This window comes from Delphinapterus leucas, chromosome 6 (genome assembly GCF_059928025.1).
Source record: "Delphinapterus leucas isolate spDelLeu-1000000601 "Yukka" chromosome 6, BTC_Dleu_Yukka2, whole genome shotgun sequence".
Classification (NCBI taxonomy): domain Eukaryota; kingdom Metazoa; phylum Chordata; class Mammalia; order Artiodactyla; family Monodontidae; genus Delphinapterus; species Delphinapterus leucas.
Window position 1 is genome coordinate 105,173,917 of NC_143134.1, and position 16,050 is coordinate 105,189,966.

A 16,050-nucleotide genomic window follows, 5' to 3' on the forward strand; every position below is an offset into this window, starting at 1 on the left:
GCGTTAGCTGACATCAGCCAGGGGCTAGGCACAGGGATACACAAAGCAGTGGGGTAGAGCCCTTACCTCTGAAGGCCTCCCAGAACCACATGGAATCGGCAGGCAGATTCGGATCTGGGACCTGTTAGAAGCAGAGGGGGCATTCCCAGAGCCACTGGCGGAGGCTGCAGGCTCCCAGGCGGTTGTCACCCTGAGACAGGGTGTCAACACCCCATGCCTGCCTGAGGGCCTGAATCTGCTAATGGAAGATATAATGGTGACCCTGCATCTTCAAGAGTTGAGGTCATTATGTAATATCAGATCATCACCTTGTTCGCCTTGAACTTACATGTTATATGTCACTAGTATCTCAGTAAAGCTGGAGGAAAAGAAGAGCTGGTGTTAGAGCGTTACCAAGGCTGCTGCATTTTGGCAATTTAGAAAGTAGGAAGAGTGTGTTACATTTAAGAAAATTTCCATTGGGAAGGATGGAGAGAAGACCGTGACACTTCAGGAATGAACTTCACTTATTCAGAATGTTGGCTCCTGTGAAACGTCCTCAGCCCATATTGTACCGAGGGCCAGATGGGTGGGACATTGCTGCCTTCAGTCCTGGGTACCAGCTGAAGCAGTTCAACCACCGACAGTTCTTTTGGGGGGTGGGTAGAGGGAGACACCTCGAGGGCCACAATGGCATTGACCTTTGCTGGGCTCATTCTTGACTCCTTCAGTGAACAGGTGCTTATTGATCACCTCCCCCATGGCAGGCGCTGCTGTAGGTGCTGGCATGTGACAGTGAACAGAGGAGACAAAGTCTCCGTCCTCTTGTAGCTGTCATTCTACTTGGGGAGACAGCGAAGCGGACGAGGAGTAACAAGCATGTTACATGAATGGAGGGTAGATGCTGAGCAGAAGGCATGAAGCCGGGAAGGGATGTGGAGCGTTGAAGCTGGGGTGCAGCGGAGACGGCTGACGTTTGGGATCAGGCGGCCACGGATCTCTCTGCCAGCACTGGGATGTTTGAGTAGAGACCTGGGGGAGTGGAGAACTCGCTGTGGGGACATCTGGGGAGGAGGGCAGAGCATTTCAGGTCTGAGGCAGGAGCTTGCCCTCGTGCCCAGGGGACAGCGAGCAGGCTGGTGGGGCCAGCGAGGAAAGCAGGAGAGGGGCGGTGTGAGCAGATGCGGGTCCGTGGGCGTGTGGGGCGTGTCACAGAGAGCCCTGCGGGCCGGGGCGAGGACTCTGCTGCTGCACTGAGTGAGACACAGAGCCCTAAATGAGTGCTGGGCTGAGGAGTGACACAAGCTAGCTGAATAGGAAGGCTCTGGCTGCTGTGCCGAACGTCAGTTTTGGGGCGTTGGGCCAGGATAGGACCAGGGAGACGGGCCGTGAGAATGCTACAGCAAGACAGGAGAGAGGGGAAGGCGGCTTGGACGAGAGTGGTGGCCGTGAGGTGGTAAGGAGTGGTCAGGTTCTGGGCATATTTTGAAGCTAGGGTTGATAGGATTTGCTGATATGTTGCTTCGGAGAGAGTGAGGGGGAAGAGACAAGGATGATTCCCAGAGTCTGGGTCTGAGGAGCTGGAGGGGCGGAATTATACTAACCGAAGTGGAGAAGACTGCCGCTATCTCATGACCGTGTCTTAAGCTGTGGGATTTAGCGGGAAGAGCACTGGGATTGGAGTCAGAAGAATTGTTTTCTTGACTTGGGGGAAGGGGCGTAGCCGCAGTTCAGTTTGGTCCTGTAAATACGGGTGCGTGTTAGACGTCCAGGTGGAAGTGTCCAGTGGGTAGTTGTCATGTGGGTCTGGAGCTCGGGGGTGGGGGGGAGGTCCAGGTTGGAGGTATGATTTGGGATTTATCATCACATAGTTAATATTTAAAAGCATGAATCTAGGGGAGATCATGTAGGAAGTGAGTATGGATAAAAATAGAAGAGGCTGGGCTTCCCTGGTGGCGCAGTGGTTGAGAGTCTGCCTGCCGATGCAGGGGACACGGGTTCGTGCCCCGGTCCGGGAAGATCCCACATGCCGTGGAGCGGCTAGGCTCATGAGCCATGGCCGCTGAGCCTGAGCGTCCGGAGCCTGTGCTCCGCAACGGGAGAGGCCACAACAGTGAGAGGCCCGCGTACCGCTAAAAAAAAAAAAAAAAAAATAGAAGAGGCTCGGGCTTCCCTGGTGGCGCAGTGGTTGAGAGTCCGCCTGCCGATGCAGGGGACACGGGTTCGTGCCCCGGTCCCGGAAGATCCCATGTGCCGCGGAGCGGCTGGGCCCGTGAGCCATGGCCGCTGAGCCTGCGCGTCCGGAGCCTGTGCTCCACAACAGGAGAGGCCACGACAGTGAGAGGCCCACGTACCGCAAAAAAAAAAGAAGACGCTCTAGAACTGATCCTTGGGGCAGGTTGACATATAAGGGTTGGGTTGGTGAAGAGTGGCTGGAAGGTGGGAGGCCCACCGGGCAGGCCCAGAGCTTAGTGAGGAAAGGGTTGGAGGAGGAGGGAGAGGAGCTCGATAGAGGCTGCTGATAGAGGACGAACTCAATGAGGACCCAGAAGGGACTGTTGGATCTAGGAGAATGGAGGTCCCAGGAGGCCTTGGAAAGAACGGCTCTGGTGGAATGGGGGAGGCAGAAACCTCATTGTACCTAGAAAGCATTGCCAAGGAGGAGACTGCCAACATCTACGAATGATAATCACTTGTACTCAGATCATCGGTAGGTGGGCAGCTGGATAGAGCTGGAGGCCTAGGTCAGTGGTCAGCCTCTGCAGCAGGGTAAACACAGCCCCTGAAATCATGGCTGGGTGTGTGTTCATTCATTTAACACCCCATGTATCCATGCATTCATGAAGAGTGTATTTAAGCTCACCTTGAGGGCAGTTAACCCTCATTCGTAATGCTAGCAGTCTTTTTTTTTTTTTTGCGGTATGCGGGCCTCTCACTGTCGTGGCCTCTCCTGTTGCGGAGCATAGGCTCCGGACACGCAGGCTCAGCGGCCATGGCTCACGGGCCCAGCCGCTCCGCAGCATGTGGGATCTTCCCGGACCGGGGCACGAACCCGTGTCCCCTGCATCGGCAGGCGGACTCTCAACCACTGCGCCACCAGGGAAGCCCTGCTTGGAGTCTTTTAATGAGGTTTTATTCTAGAGGGACTTAACCAAGTCATTGCTTACACACTGTGATTAGAGATTCCCCGCCCCCCCCCTTAACATTGTTTCAGGTGGCTAAAGTACTAGAGTAAAGAAGCAGTGGCCTTTGGGGGAGGTGGAGTGGCCCTCAGGCTGAGTCTTGGAGCACAGACAGATGCCCTGCTCCCCGTCCTGTGCAAGGAGACATGCACACTTTCGGGGTAGATGTCTGGCCTCCACCAGAGCCTTCGACATCTCAGACTGTAGCTCACTTGTCGTCAGATGGGAAAACAGAATCAAGCAGGGGTGGGACCGAAGTCCAGTGTGCTGAGGACGTCTCATTACTACTGTGACTTGGTAGAACTTGAAGCATTAGCATTTTCGGTGGGATGATGTAGAAACTGTACTCGGAGAGAACGTCGTCTTCTGACTCCCGGGCACCGGGCATCACTGGGACTCTTCCGTCAACATGGCCAGAAGTGGAATTTGTCTTTGAGCCCCCAATCCACTGAGAAGTTGTTTGGTTGCGTTGTCTTGGGCTGCAGGTCTCAGTGGGAATGGCCCCAGGATAGGAGTCATGAGAGTTGTTCAGACAAGCTCATGGCTGGAAGTATTGCGCCCTTGGGCATGCCGTTCATTCTCCGTGTTGAGTTCATACTGTGCCGCAGGGCCCAGGCTAGGGCTGGATGTGGATGGGGACGGAACAGACACGGGCCCTGTCCTCTGCTCTGGTTCCCCATCTGGCCACAGGGTGCTTGTGAGTGCCAGATGTGACGGGGTGAGTATAAGCACCGAACCATCTGGTAAGACCCAGAGGAAGAGATTTGTTTCTGAAACTTCCCCCAGGCAGGCCCTGCGGGCACATTGGACTGACCATATCAGATTCAGTCCCGGGGATGAGTAAGAACGAAGGAAAAGAAAACTTTGGGGGTGGTGGAGGTCAGTGGTTTGCAAAAGTTAACTGCTTCGGAGGTATTTCTTCCAATTTAGTCACGCCTAGTGTATTAGTTTCCTGTGGCTGGTGTAACAAATTACCACAAACTAGATAGCTTAAAACAAAAGAAATTTGATCTCACAGTTCTGGAGGCCTGAAGTCTGAAATCAAGGTCTTGGGCCAGGGTCACACGCCTTCTGGAGGCTCTGGGGAGATCTGCGCTTTGCCTCTTCAGTTTTGGGTGGCTGCAGCATTCCTTGGCTTGTAGAGCCGCATGGCTCCAATCTGTGGTCATGCTGCCTCCTCTTCTCTGTATTGTCCCCTCTTCTGTCTGTAAATCTCCCACATGTCTCTTATGAGGACACTTGTCATTGCATACAGGGCCCACCCAGATAATCTAGAATGATCTCCTCTCAAGATCCTTAAATGAATTACACCTACAAAGAGCCTTTTTTCAAATGAGTTTGCATTCACAGGTTCTGGGGATTAGGTCCTAGGCCCGTCTTTCAGGGGAGCCGCCATTTACCACCCATTAAAAGCAAAGCTGTAGATATCAAAGATGGAGAAAGTAGGGGTTCTTGGAGGTCTAGTCACCACCACCCTGTTATCCAGGCCTCATGGGTGCTTCTGGGCCTTTGCTCTGGAACCCCTAGGCCTTTAAGGAAAACACTTGAGAACCATTGCCTTAGTGAAAGGCCAGGGCTGTTAGGGAATTCCTTGGGCAGGGACCCACTTGGTCTGACTTCTCTCCTGGCATTCTGGGATGAGCAGTAACCAGTGACCACAGACATCATGTGCTCACTGAGAAATATCCTTTTAGTGCCTGACATTGGATTTTATGTTGAAGCATGACTCGGGTTAAATATAAAATTCATAGCGTATCTTAAGCAACTAGTTTGTAGTTATCTATATATAAATCTATTTTACAGTGACACAAATAGAATAGATTATGGAGTGTCAGCATGTAGATAGATTCCAAGTGCTTTTTCACTAATATACCTAATGATTCGTGCTGAGAATATCCATGGGCTCCAGTGTACATTTAAATGGATATAATTAAAATAATGAGCTCTATTTTAAAAAATGATACATGAAAAAATATTTTTTTAAAGAAGTTAGGAGGAGCTGCACCACTAATTCACAGTGATATAAGTACTTCTGCAATTCCATTGTTATTAGGATGCCTAATTAAATGTAAAGCATCCGAGAAAAGCAACATTTGGGCTTGTAAATCTAAAGTGTGAAGCTGGGGGAAGAGAAGTCCCCCGTGTTCTCAGTGCAGCAAGGGTTCAGGGATGTCACCTGTAAGAGAGTGGATGGTTGTGTGCCGTTGTGCTTGCGGGCAAGAGGGTGTGAGAGTCACCTGTGTGAGAGTCACCTGTGCAAGGCAGACGGGGCATTCAGAGATGGGGTCTAACGCCATCTCGAGCAAGCAGGGAAGGCTTCCCAGAGGCAGGGATGTCATCATGGACCAGTGTCATCATAATGGCAGCTGCCGTCCAAGGAGATCCACTCTGTACAGCTCTCTGGCTCCCCTCCCGCCCCGCGCTGGCAAGGATCACAGTCCCCCTTTAGCAGACAAGGAAACAGACTCAGAGAGGGGAATCTCTGGCCAGAGGTTGCGGGGTTTGTGGACACCCAACCTGTCAGACTCCAACAGCTCCCCCCTCCCACCAGGATGGCAGATGCTAATGAGGTCCTTGAGGGCAGGAAGGGACACTAGGTCTGTTAAGACAGGATGGTCAAACGCTCACAGGCCCTGCGGGGAGGGCATTCTGGGCAGGGAGCTGTGCTATGTCCTTCCCATCCTGTGACGTCAGCTGTGGGGAACACTGACAGGTGGGACACCTCCACTCTGGTGGGCCACTCTGCGGGCCCTGGGAAGCCCATCTGCCCTGAACTTGGGGCTTAGCCCCATGTGCAGCCGGGGTCGGGACCAGCCAGGCCCAAGCCAGGGAGAGTCCTCAGCTGCCTGCCTGTCCAGCAGCCCCTAGGACCCGTGGGCTGTGTTCTTGCCAGGCTGGCATGGAGGGTCGGACAGGGTCCCTGAGTTCTATCTCTGTGCTCAGCGAGCCTCGGGGTGGATAGGACTGGCCAGTTGTGGCACCCACGTGGTCTCAGCTAGGGAATAGGGAGGGATTTCAGCAACTTCTATCACCAGTTTCCCTCAGCAGCAGCATCCCCACTCTAGGAGTTGCTCTAGACAGTGTCCTGGTTGTACATTTTTGCAGTTGGTCCTCACGAGGCCCTTTGAGTTAGTGTGGGGCTCCCTGCCTCACGGGTGCAGAAACAGACTCAGAGAGGGTCAGGGCCCACTCAGGGTTCCAAGCTGGCATGACAGTGCTGCGCTTTAAACCCCACTGATTTGCTTCCACAGCCTGTGCACTAAAATCTACGCGTGTAAGACTCTTCCCCTGCGTTCTCTCGTTCTCTGAACACTTCTTTCTCCTGCCCCCCATATAGACGATAGGTATTCCAGAACATCTCCACTGGGGCCAGCGTTCTAGGTCCCTTGCAGACATTGCCTTGTATCTGCATCACAGTGCTGTGGGGTAGGTGCCCGTGTTTATCCCCATCGAATGGGTGTGAAGACTGAGGCTCGGGGGTGAAGTCACTTTTGCAGGAACCCACAACTTGAGAGAGTGGCAGTTCTGAGATTTGGCTCTGGGATGATCCAAATTCACAACCCAGTGCTCTTTCCATCTCAGTTCCTCGCATCTCCTTCCCGCCAGGCCATGAGGCAGCCTCTGCTCCCTCTTCGTGGTTTGCAGACAGCCTCCTCTCTGTGTCCTCACATGGTAGAGAAATAGCGGGGAAAGAGATCTCTCTCCTTCTTCTAAGGCCACAGTCCTATCAGATAAGGGCCCTACTGTTCTGATTGTATTTAATCTTAATTACGTCCTGAAGGCCCTGTCTCCAGACACAGTCGCGTTGGGTTTTGGGACTTCACCACGTGAAGCGGGGGTGGGGAGACACAGTGCAGTCATAGGACCACCCCGGTGGCCTTTCTCTGCCCCCTTATCATCAGCTGGAGCCTTCCTTCTCTCTCTGCTCAGTTCCCCAACCTGGGAGAAAGTTGAGAGCTGGGCAGGACAGTGGACATGATAAAGCCCATGTTCTTGTGGTAGATGGAGCTGGAAGCCCAGAGAGGGGAAGAGTCTTGTCCAGAGTCACAGAGCAAGCCCACTGCTGATCCAGGATGAGATCCCGGGTCCTGCCTCCCAGCCCGGGCACCTCCGCTAAGCTCCAGTTGGTATGCTAGCCGGCCTTGCCTGAGCCTGGGCCTTGAAGTTCACGGTCCGGCTGCTTCTCTGGAGCACTGGAGACGGCTGGACATGGCCAGGGCAGCATCCCCAGGCCTGGAACGTGACCTGATTCCCCAGCTTGTGCATGCCTCAGCTTCCCCACCACTGCCAGAAGGATGAGGGGGCTCTCATAACACAGAGAGTCTCACTGAAAGGAGAACAGTTCAGGAGTGGATGGCTGGGACCTGACTTCGTGGCTCGGCCTGCCAGCAATCTTGTGTGTGGCCCTGGGCAGCTCGCTGCCCTGCTCTAGGCCTCAGGGCCCACCCTCTTATTAACTTGAGGATGTTTTCTCCTATTTGAAGAGCCACCTAGAGGCCAGATTGTGGGGGGGCCAAGTGTTGGCTCCGTGGCCTCCCCCTCAGTGAGCCTTTTGGCCTGTATGTTCTCTACTGTAAAGCAGGGTGAGCTCTGCAGCCCTTCCGCCAAGGAGCAAAGGGAAGGGCACCACGTGCTCTGCATACATCAAGCCACTGAAACCCCTGCTGCTCAAACTGCCATTAAGGACTAGCAGCACCTGTCTCCACTGGGTGCTTGTTAGAAATGCAGAATCTCAGGCCAAGCCGCAGACCTGCTGCACCAAATCTGCATTTTACCAAGATACTCAGCTGATTTATGGTCACAGAGCTTTTCTTGCAGGTCTCTTGTAACTCCAGTTACAAGAGTTACTGGTCACGTTTAGACCCCAGCTTTTCCATCTGCAAAATGGGTGCAGTTTGAGCCATCCTCGTCCAGTGATTTTCAAACTGTGTTCCTTGGAGCCCCAGGGTTCCCTGGAGGACCCTCAGGGGCAGCGGTGGGAACCTGTGCTTTAAGGTGAGGGTCACGTGAGAGGTGGGTCTATAGCTAAAAATTTTGCAACCCCCCCTTGGCTGGGGCACTCCCAGGTAGGTCTGGGGCGAGTCTGGGGTCCACACTGAGCAGACTGTCTTCTTTCCCAGGGAGCGCTTGAAGCGCAACCAGAAGAGCACCAAGGTGGAGGGGCCAGAGCCTGTGCCGGCCGAGGCCTCGCTGAGCGCCGAGCAGGGAACGATGACGGAGGTGAAGGTCAAGACGGAGCTGCCCGATGATTACATCCAGGAGGTGATCTGGCAGGGCGAGGCCAAGGAGGAGAAGAAGGGGGTGAGCAAGGATGGGACCGGCGACGTGCCTGCCGAGATCTGCGTGGTGATTGGCGGTGTCCGCAACCAGCAGACCCTGGGTGAGCGCCCGTCCGCAGGGTCGGGCTGGGGCCAGGGTGGGAACGTGGAGCCGGAGTGCTAGGGAGGGAGGCCTGGGATCCCTGTCCCTCCCCAGCTGCAAGAGCCTTCTGTGGCTGCCCTCAGGGAAGGGCCTCAGCTCCTGACACTCGCCTTTGCCTGCTCAGCTCTGCTCTGAGCTCTTGTCTTCCCACCTGACGTGGCAAAACCCTACCTGTCCTTTTAAGACTTTGCTCAAGTCAGTTGCCTGGAACTTTCTGCAGGCCCGGCGAATCTCTCACACCATGGGGCTCCCACACCCCAGATGGGTCCAGCACAGCCTCTATCACTCGGTGTCCTAAATGCCCGTCTGCATTTCTTCCTCCTGGGCTTCCCCGGGGGTCTCTGGGGGCAGCTTTCAGTGTGGGTCCTGCTCAGACCAGTTGTCCAGTCAGGATCAGATGGGTGGCAGTCTGGCACCTTCTCCTGCCTCTTCTGGTCTGGGCCAGGCTCAGAGGAGCTCAGTAGAAATGAGTTTCTTAGAAACCATCTCTCCCCGCTACATTACAGCGTGAGCCAGGGGATACCCCTTAGGGGCTGCCTGCACTCCTGCCAGTTTGCAAACGCAAAGGCCCACAAAGCCTGAAAGATAAGTTTATTTAGCATCGTGGAGATGAGCCAGACAGGCAGGTGGTAGGTGGTAGGGCCTGGGTCCAGCTGGAGAGCCCACGCCTCACGTATGGTAACTAGGTGGGGAGACGGGCTCAGGGTGGCCAGATCTCTGGACAGAACACATGCCAGAAATGAGAATTTGAATGTAAATTCTTTTGGCTTTAAACGTTGGTGACTAATTTGACTTAAAATCTGCCAAGCAAAACATACCTGTGGGTGAGAGTCATTCCATGGGCCACCAGTTTGCAGCCCCGGTCTGTAAAATACAGTCCACGTGCCTCAGCCTGGCACGGAGACCTTGCCTAGTCTGCTCCCAGGTCTCTGTTTCCATCTGTGCCCTCCTCCACATTCCTGTGCTCAGGAGGCCATCTCGCTCCCCTCTGCCTGTCCCTCCCGGGGCAGCTCTGCCCACCTCCTCCTGACTCCCAGGCTCCCGTCCCATGTGTGGCAGGCAGGGGAGGCTGCCCTGTGTCTGCTTCCCCAAGTTTAGACTCGAGACCTCTTGCCTTTTCTTCCCAGCCGCTGGGGATCAGCCTCAAGTTCCCTTTCCCAGCTGTTCCTGGGCTGGTTGTGGCCACCATCACTCCACCTGGGTCACTGTGGCATCCTGCTAACAGCTGTGCCTCTGTGTCTTTCTGCCCTCACCTGCCATCTACTTTGGCTGCCAGGGACCTTGACAAAAATGAAACACTGACCATGTCACTCCCCACTGTATCTAAGGTCAAGGCTATTAGCATCAAGGTCCTCCATAACCTGAGCCCCATAGCCCCCTTTCTTATTTCTTTCTTCCTGGTCCTTTCATTCCAGCACAGTCTGCTCTTCTGCAGCATTTCCTACCCTTTGCTCCTGCTGTTCTCTCTCCCTGGAATGCCTTTGCCGAAATCCAACCCAGTTTACAAGACTAGCTCCAGTGCCCCCTCCTCCCAGAAGCCTTCCTTGATCTCTTCTGGTCAGAAGTGGTCTGTTTCTGCCCTGCCCCTCAGGGGGCACTTCCCATTATCCACTTGAGATTAGAGGGGCCCTGTCGGCACCTGCCTCTGCTACAAGATGGGCAGCTCCTGGAGATTAGAGCTCCAGGACCTGTCTGATCTGTGTCTGTGCTCCCTACTCCCACCACACAATTCCTAGCAAGGTACTAGTTTCTAGGAAGCAGTGTTGTCATTGCTGCTATAGCTGTCAGAATGGGGCTAGGTTATGCCACAGTAACAAAAGACCCTAAAAAGTAATGAGATCTTGGTAGCTCAGAACCACAAAGGTTCATTTATTTCTTGGTCCCACTACATGTCCATTGTGGGCCAGTTGGGGGCTCTGCTCTGTTCTGGACCCAGGCTTAAAGCAGCCATTGTCTGGAATGCTGCCAGCCAAGTGACAGAGGGAAAGACAGCTCTGGAGGGACTCATGTGCCAGCTGCAATCCACAAGTGAGATGTGTTAATTCCCTTCACAGTCATTGGCCAGGTTAGTCAGGTGGCCCCGCCCAACCCCAGGGAGGCGGGGAAATGCCATTTCCCATGTGACAGAAGGGGGGATGAACCAGAAATATTTGCTGAAGAGCATGAGTGACTTAGCCCAGTGTCGAATGAAAGAAGAGTCTTTTCTGGGGCCTGCGTCTGACCTCCCTCCACCAGTGTTCACTCCCCAAGGCCTAGGACTGTGTTAGCCACTAATGGATGTGTTAGTTAACTGAGGAGAGGACCTGCCCTGCTCACTTGAAGACTCACTGGACCCAGGAGTTATTTATGCCCTTCACTGGGAGATGCCCAGTGAAGAGTAGTTGAATCTGAACCTTGAGGCGGGGCCAGCAGTCAGGATTCAGTGGGGAAAGCCTGGAGTGGCCATGCTCTGGAAATGCTGGGAGTCCTCCCTGGGCCAACTCCCTGCACAGTGAGAGGCCCCAGGGCCTCATGCCAGCCACAGACTCTGGTTTCCAGCTCAGCTGCTACTCAGCAATAGGCTCCTTGGCCTTGCTGTGCCTTAATGTCCTTTTCTGTTAAAGGAGACATTCTCCCTGTCCTGGCCACCTCATAGGTGTGGGAACCGAAGGGTACAGTGTTGTGCAAGGAGAATGAGCTCGGCTCCTCAGGCTGGGAGTGGATCCAGGCTCCCTGACTTAATGGCTGTTGCACCTTGGGCAAACTGCTAGACCTCTCTGTGCCTCAGTTCTCACAATTGCAAATTTATGGGGTTAGGTGAGGATTCAATAGGATAATGTGTATAAAGTACTCAACATTATACTTAGTAAATCGCTGTTATTAGCAGTAATACTAGTATTGATAGTATAAAGTACCTCTTCGAGAGGAAGGAGTAGTAATAGTTTCTGCTTTTTTCCCAGGTCTGAAGAATAAGCCAGTGTGATGTAGAGAAGAAGCAGGATAGAAAAGAAAGTTGGCACTGGGTGAGGTGTCAGAAGACATGGCTTCTAGTTGGTTCTCGGTTTTCTCCCCTGAGCTTGTTCTAGTACTGCCCCCCCTAGAATCCAGGGACGTTGAGGATGTTATGCAATTTCTGAGTAACCTGCTTTTGGAAGACTTCTGTGGAAAAGGTGTAAGAACCACAGTTAGAAGTGGAGCCACCATTTTGGAGCCGGTACCAAAGCAGGGCCAGGGCACTCCCTGCTGGTCATGATGGTGTCTCACATCCATCAAGGCAGACCTTCTCCTTGAGGGTGTAGTTTCTTCTGCCAAGGGTCAGGCTCAGAGGAATCTGGCTTGGCCTTTTAGTAGCAGGAAAGAAAGGCAATTAAAAAAAAAAAAAATCAATGTTAGAATTGAACATTTTGAACTCATCTCATCTCAAAAAGGCAAGTAGATATTATCTTATGGGCCACATCCGAGCGATTGCTGCAGGCTATTAGGAGTTCTGTGTTGAAGATTCTAAAGGGTGTCATGATTGATTATTGATGTCTGTCATGGATATGGAAGTGGGCAGAGGAGCTCCACATGCTATAGATGCGGCACTCAGACTGCCTTATTTTATAGAGGGACAAACAAAGGCCTAGGAAATGGAAGAGATTTGCCACTCCACCTCACAGCACCCGCCTCCCACCTGCTCCTGGAAGTAAAACAAGGAAGGAAAGCATTCCCAGGGATCTGGCCGGGACAGAATGCTGGTTAGAGCCATCCCTTTAAATGAGCTTATGCCACAGTGTGCTTCTGTGCCCTGGTGGCTGGGCGCCGTGCAGTGAACATGTTCCCAGGGCACTTGGCAGGGGTGCGCAGGGCTGTGGCCGGGCTCTGTTGCTGAATAGAACCGTGTTCCTGTTCGGTCACCCAGTGCTGTGCCATGAGGGAACCTCCCGCTTGCCTTTTCTCTGAGCTCCATCCGCCTGTTCCCACCCTGAAGTCCTCACTGGCCCTTTAACAGCCATCAGACAAACAGTGTTCCTAGTGACACAAACGTTATCTGAGGCACTTCCCATGGAGGAGCTTTGGGTCTGGACACATGGATGGCATTTGGCAACTTCTCAGACTTGTGGAGTCGGGAGGGGCATCAGTGCCCAGGAGGCTGGCTGCCAAGCTTGCAGTAGTTGCAGCTACTTTCCGGCTGCCCAGAAATTCTTTGTGCTGAAAAGGGTATCTCTCAGTCTAGAGAGACTGAGAAAAGGGTACCTCTCTCCTTTTTTAGCAAGAAGAGCAGAGACAATACTGACTGTGACAACTTTGTTGGATAAAACCAGAAGTGAAAGGCATCCCTAACTGATCACTGCACACTGTCCCAACAGTGTACCTCAGAATCCTTCTCAACACAGTATACTAGGAAGTCACTGCCAGTCAGCTAGAATTGAAAAATCTGAAGTAGAAACCTGCTCGTCAACCTTGTCCTAGATGATGAAGACAAGGCGAGCTGGGTTTACACCAAAAAGCATCCAGCCCATGGAGCATTTCCTGGAAGAATGGTACAGAAGAGATGATGGAGTCTAAGTATTCACAACTTAGAGCATTTTGGTGGGATGGGACCCGGCAGACACATTCCAAGTAGCCCCAACCAATACAGGAAAGTCACCAGGAGGTGATTTCAGCTCATGAAAGGGAGGACTCTGTGATGATGGAAAGTGTTTGGTAACTGAATACAGGCCTGTGAGGGAGCGAGTTCCTGTCCTGGAGATGGGTGAGCAGAGGAGGGTCACGACCAGGTACAGGAGGGAGAGTCAGTCAGCTGGGAGCCTGGATCCTGCAAGGATGTTTCTAGGCAGCGAGCTTTGGGCACCAGGGGTGGTGGAGTTTACACACACACACACACACACACACACACACACACACACACACACACACACACACACACACACGGCTGCCCAGGGAGGAGGGGCAGGGAAAGAGGAAGCGGGGCCTTGGCCACAGCTCTGGAAGGAGCAATAGAAGAGCAGACAGCCATTCAGACACAGACACGTGGGTTTCGGTCTCTCATAAACGCAGGCAGCGAAGGTGCCAGGTCCCGCTTTGTAGTGCCAGCTGATACTTCCCTGTTTCGGTCGGTGTTGGCAGGGCTTTGGGCCTGAGCCTGCCAGAACCTACACTCAGCTGTTTGCCGCAGCCACTCAGAAAGGAGGGTTCTGGCCTCCCTCTCAGGTGCGTCTTATCCCAGCTGCTGACTCTCCATCTGGTGGTCCAGGGTGGGATGGGGTTCCTGATTGGAGGGTCTCTGTGGGAAAGGGCCCCTGGACTGTAAGCCAAAAGACCTGGGGTCTGCCCCGCTGTGGGGCTCAGGATGTTAAGGCTCCCTTAACCTCTCTGAGCCATACTGTCGTCGTTCATCAGTGGGTGTAATAAAGTCTGCCTGTCTTTCCAGTAGGATTGTTGAGGTCAGACTGAAGTGATAGGTATAAAAGTGGTTTTGAGGGGGACAGAAAATGCAAAACAGATACCAGTGGTATTAGCCAAAGCCTTGGACGTTGACACATCCGGGGTTACCTCTGGAACGATAGGAAGCTGAAAGGCCAATGGCTTCAAACTTCTTTTCTTCAATATCTCCTAAAAGAATTTTGAGAAACTATATTCTCTTTCACATTTTTGAGTTGACGTCTAACGTTTTCATCCAAAGTTGGAGTAATTACAAAGGATATAATTTCTGACGTGTTGTATTTTTTTTTTAAATGTGGCATTTTGGAAATAAAACTCTGAACCACTCTTTTAAGTGTATCCAAGGGAATCCAAACCCCACCGCTTTTGATATCCACCATCATCCTTTTGAAAACCGTATGAACAGGCTCATCTTGAACAGTCAGAAGTTATACATCTTTCCTTTTTCTCCTTGAACTCATTTCCAGCCCACTTCCCTCACAGGATTTTATCCTAATGTAATGTATTTTTTATGCTTGAGAGTCTTTTATTGATCACTGTTTCACACTCATCTCCCACAACAAGACGTACGTAAGTTGAAATAGAAATTTCTAAAAAATACGTTGGGATCATAAAGCTGTACATATTAAAACGTTTGTTTTTCCTGATGGAGTTGCTATTAGCATACACTTTGTCAAAAACAAATTTAGATAAATAGCAAACATAAAAGTAAATTACTGAAAATGCACCTCTTAATGAAATGGATGAGCCTTTATTTCTTCTTCAATTGGCTCACGTTTCTGTGAATTAATATTATTGTTGAGTGAGACAAGATTCAGCATTCGTTTAATTCCTTTTTTTCCATTTTCTTTTTTTTTTTTAATATATTTATTTAATTTATTTATTTTTGGCTGCGTTGGGTCTTCATTGCTGCACACGGGCAGGGACTACTCTTCGTTGTAGTGCGTGGGCTTCCCATTGCAGTGGCTTCTCTTGTTGCGGAGCACGGGCTCTAGGCGCATGGGCTTCAGTAGTTGTGGCACGCAGGCTCAGTAGTGGTGGCTCGCGGGCTCTAGAGTGCAGGCTCAGTAGTTGTGGCACACAGGCTTAGTTGCTCCACGGCGTGTGGGATCTTCCCGGACCAGGGCTCGAACCCGTGTCCCCTGCATTGGCAGGCGGATTCTTAAACCACTGTGCCACCAGGGAAGCCCTCCATTTTCTTAAGTGTAAGTGCTTAGAAGGCTTGATCACATAAATAAGGAGCCAGGGGTGGAGGCAGTCTTGTTTTATCAGTGTCACTCAATTCTTGGAACACCTTCCAGTTTGTATGCCAAAAATCACACAGGGGTCTATAGTCAGATATTATTTTCAGTGGTCTCTTCGCTGACAACTCCATTAGATTCTTCTTCAATTTTGTTGAAAACAAAGAATTAGAAATCACCCAATTTACAAAAGAAATTATTCCCAGTCATTAGATCCACCCACTTTCTAAGTCCAACACAGCATCTCTTTGCCTGGAGCCTTGAGATGTTCATCCGCCTTGGACAGCACCACGGTGGGCTTAGGGGTGGGTGAAAGGACCGTTGTGTTTGTCGTGTGGAGAAGGGTGACGGTGAGGAGAGCCAGCTGAGTGGGGCCTCCTTGCCCTCCACGTTCTCTGGCCCATTGGTTTTAGGAAGAAATGCATTGGGAATTGATTCTCTTAAAATTCCCTGTGCTCACACATCCCCAGGGGATTTGTACTCTACTTGGAAGACCGTGGTCCCGAGGACATTTGGTCTGAGTCCCAGCCCCAGAGAGCCTCAGGAAACCTACTTGTCCACGACTTACCTCTCCAGGCCCCCTGTCCCCCAGGAGGCCGTGCCTGGGCCAGCTCTGCTGCTTCTTAGGACCAAGGGGGCAGGGTGCTCCTGAGCATGTGATCTATGAACAGCGGCTCCTGAGACTCTTTGAGCTAAATATGGGGCTGCCTGTTGTAAGGAGCCATCTGTCCGTCCCCCCACCTTGTGTTTTTCTTCTCTCCTTCACCTGCTCTGGATTTCTGCCTTGTTGCATTTTGTGTATCCTGAAAGGTGGTGGAGCTGAT

General features: G+C 52.3%; 1 protein-coding gene across 14 annotated transcripts in view; it reads left to right on the plus strand.

The window, feature by feature from the left end:
• ZNF618 (zinc finger protein 618) overlaps positions 1-16,050 on the plus strand; it is a 183,517-nt gene that overhangs the window by 109,326 nt on the left and 58,141 nt on the right. For all 14 annotated transcript variants that reach the window (XM_089913654.1, XM_022578968.3, XM_089913646.1 and 11 more), the window contains exon 3: positions 8,282-8,541. In XM_089913654.1, the coding sequence (XP_089769780.1) occupies positions 8,282-8,541 (260 nt within the window). The remainder of the gene's footprint in view (positions 1-8,281; positions 8,542-16,050) is intronic.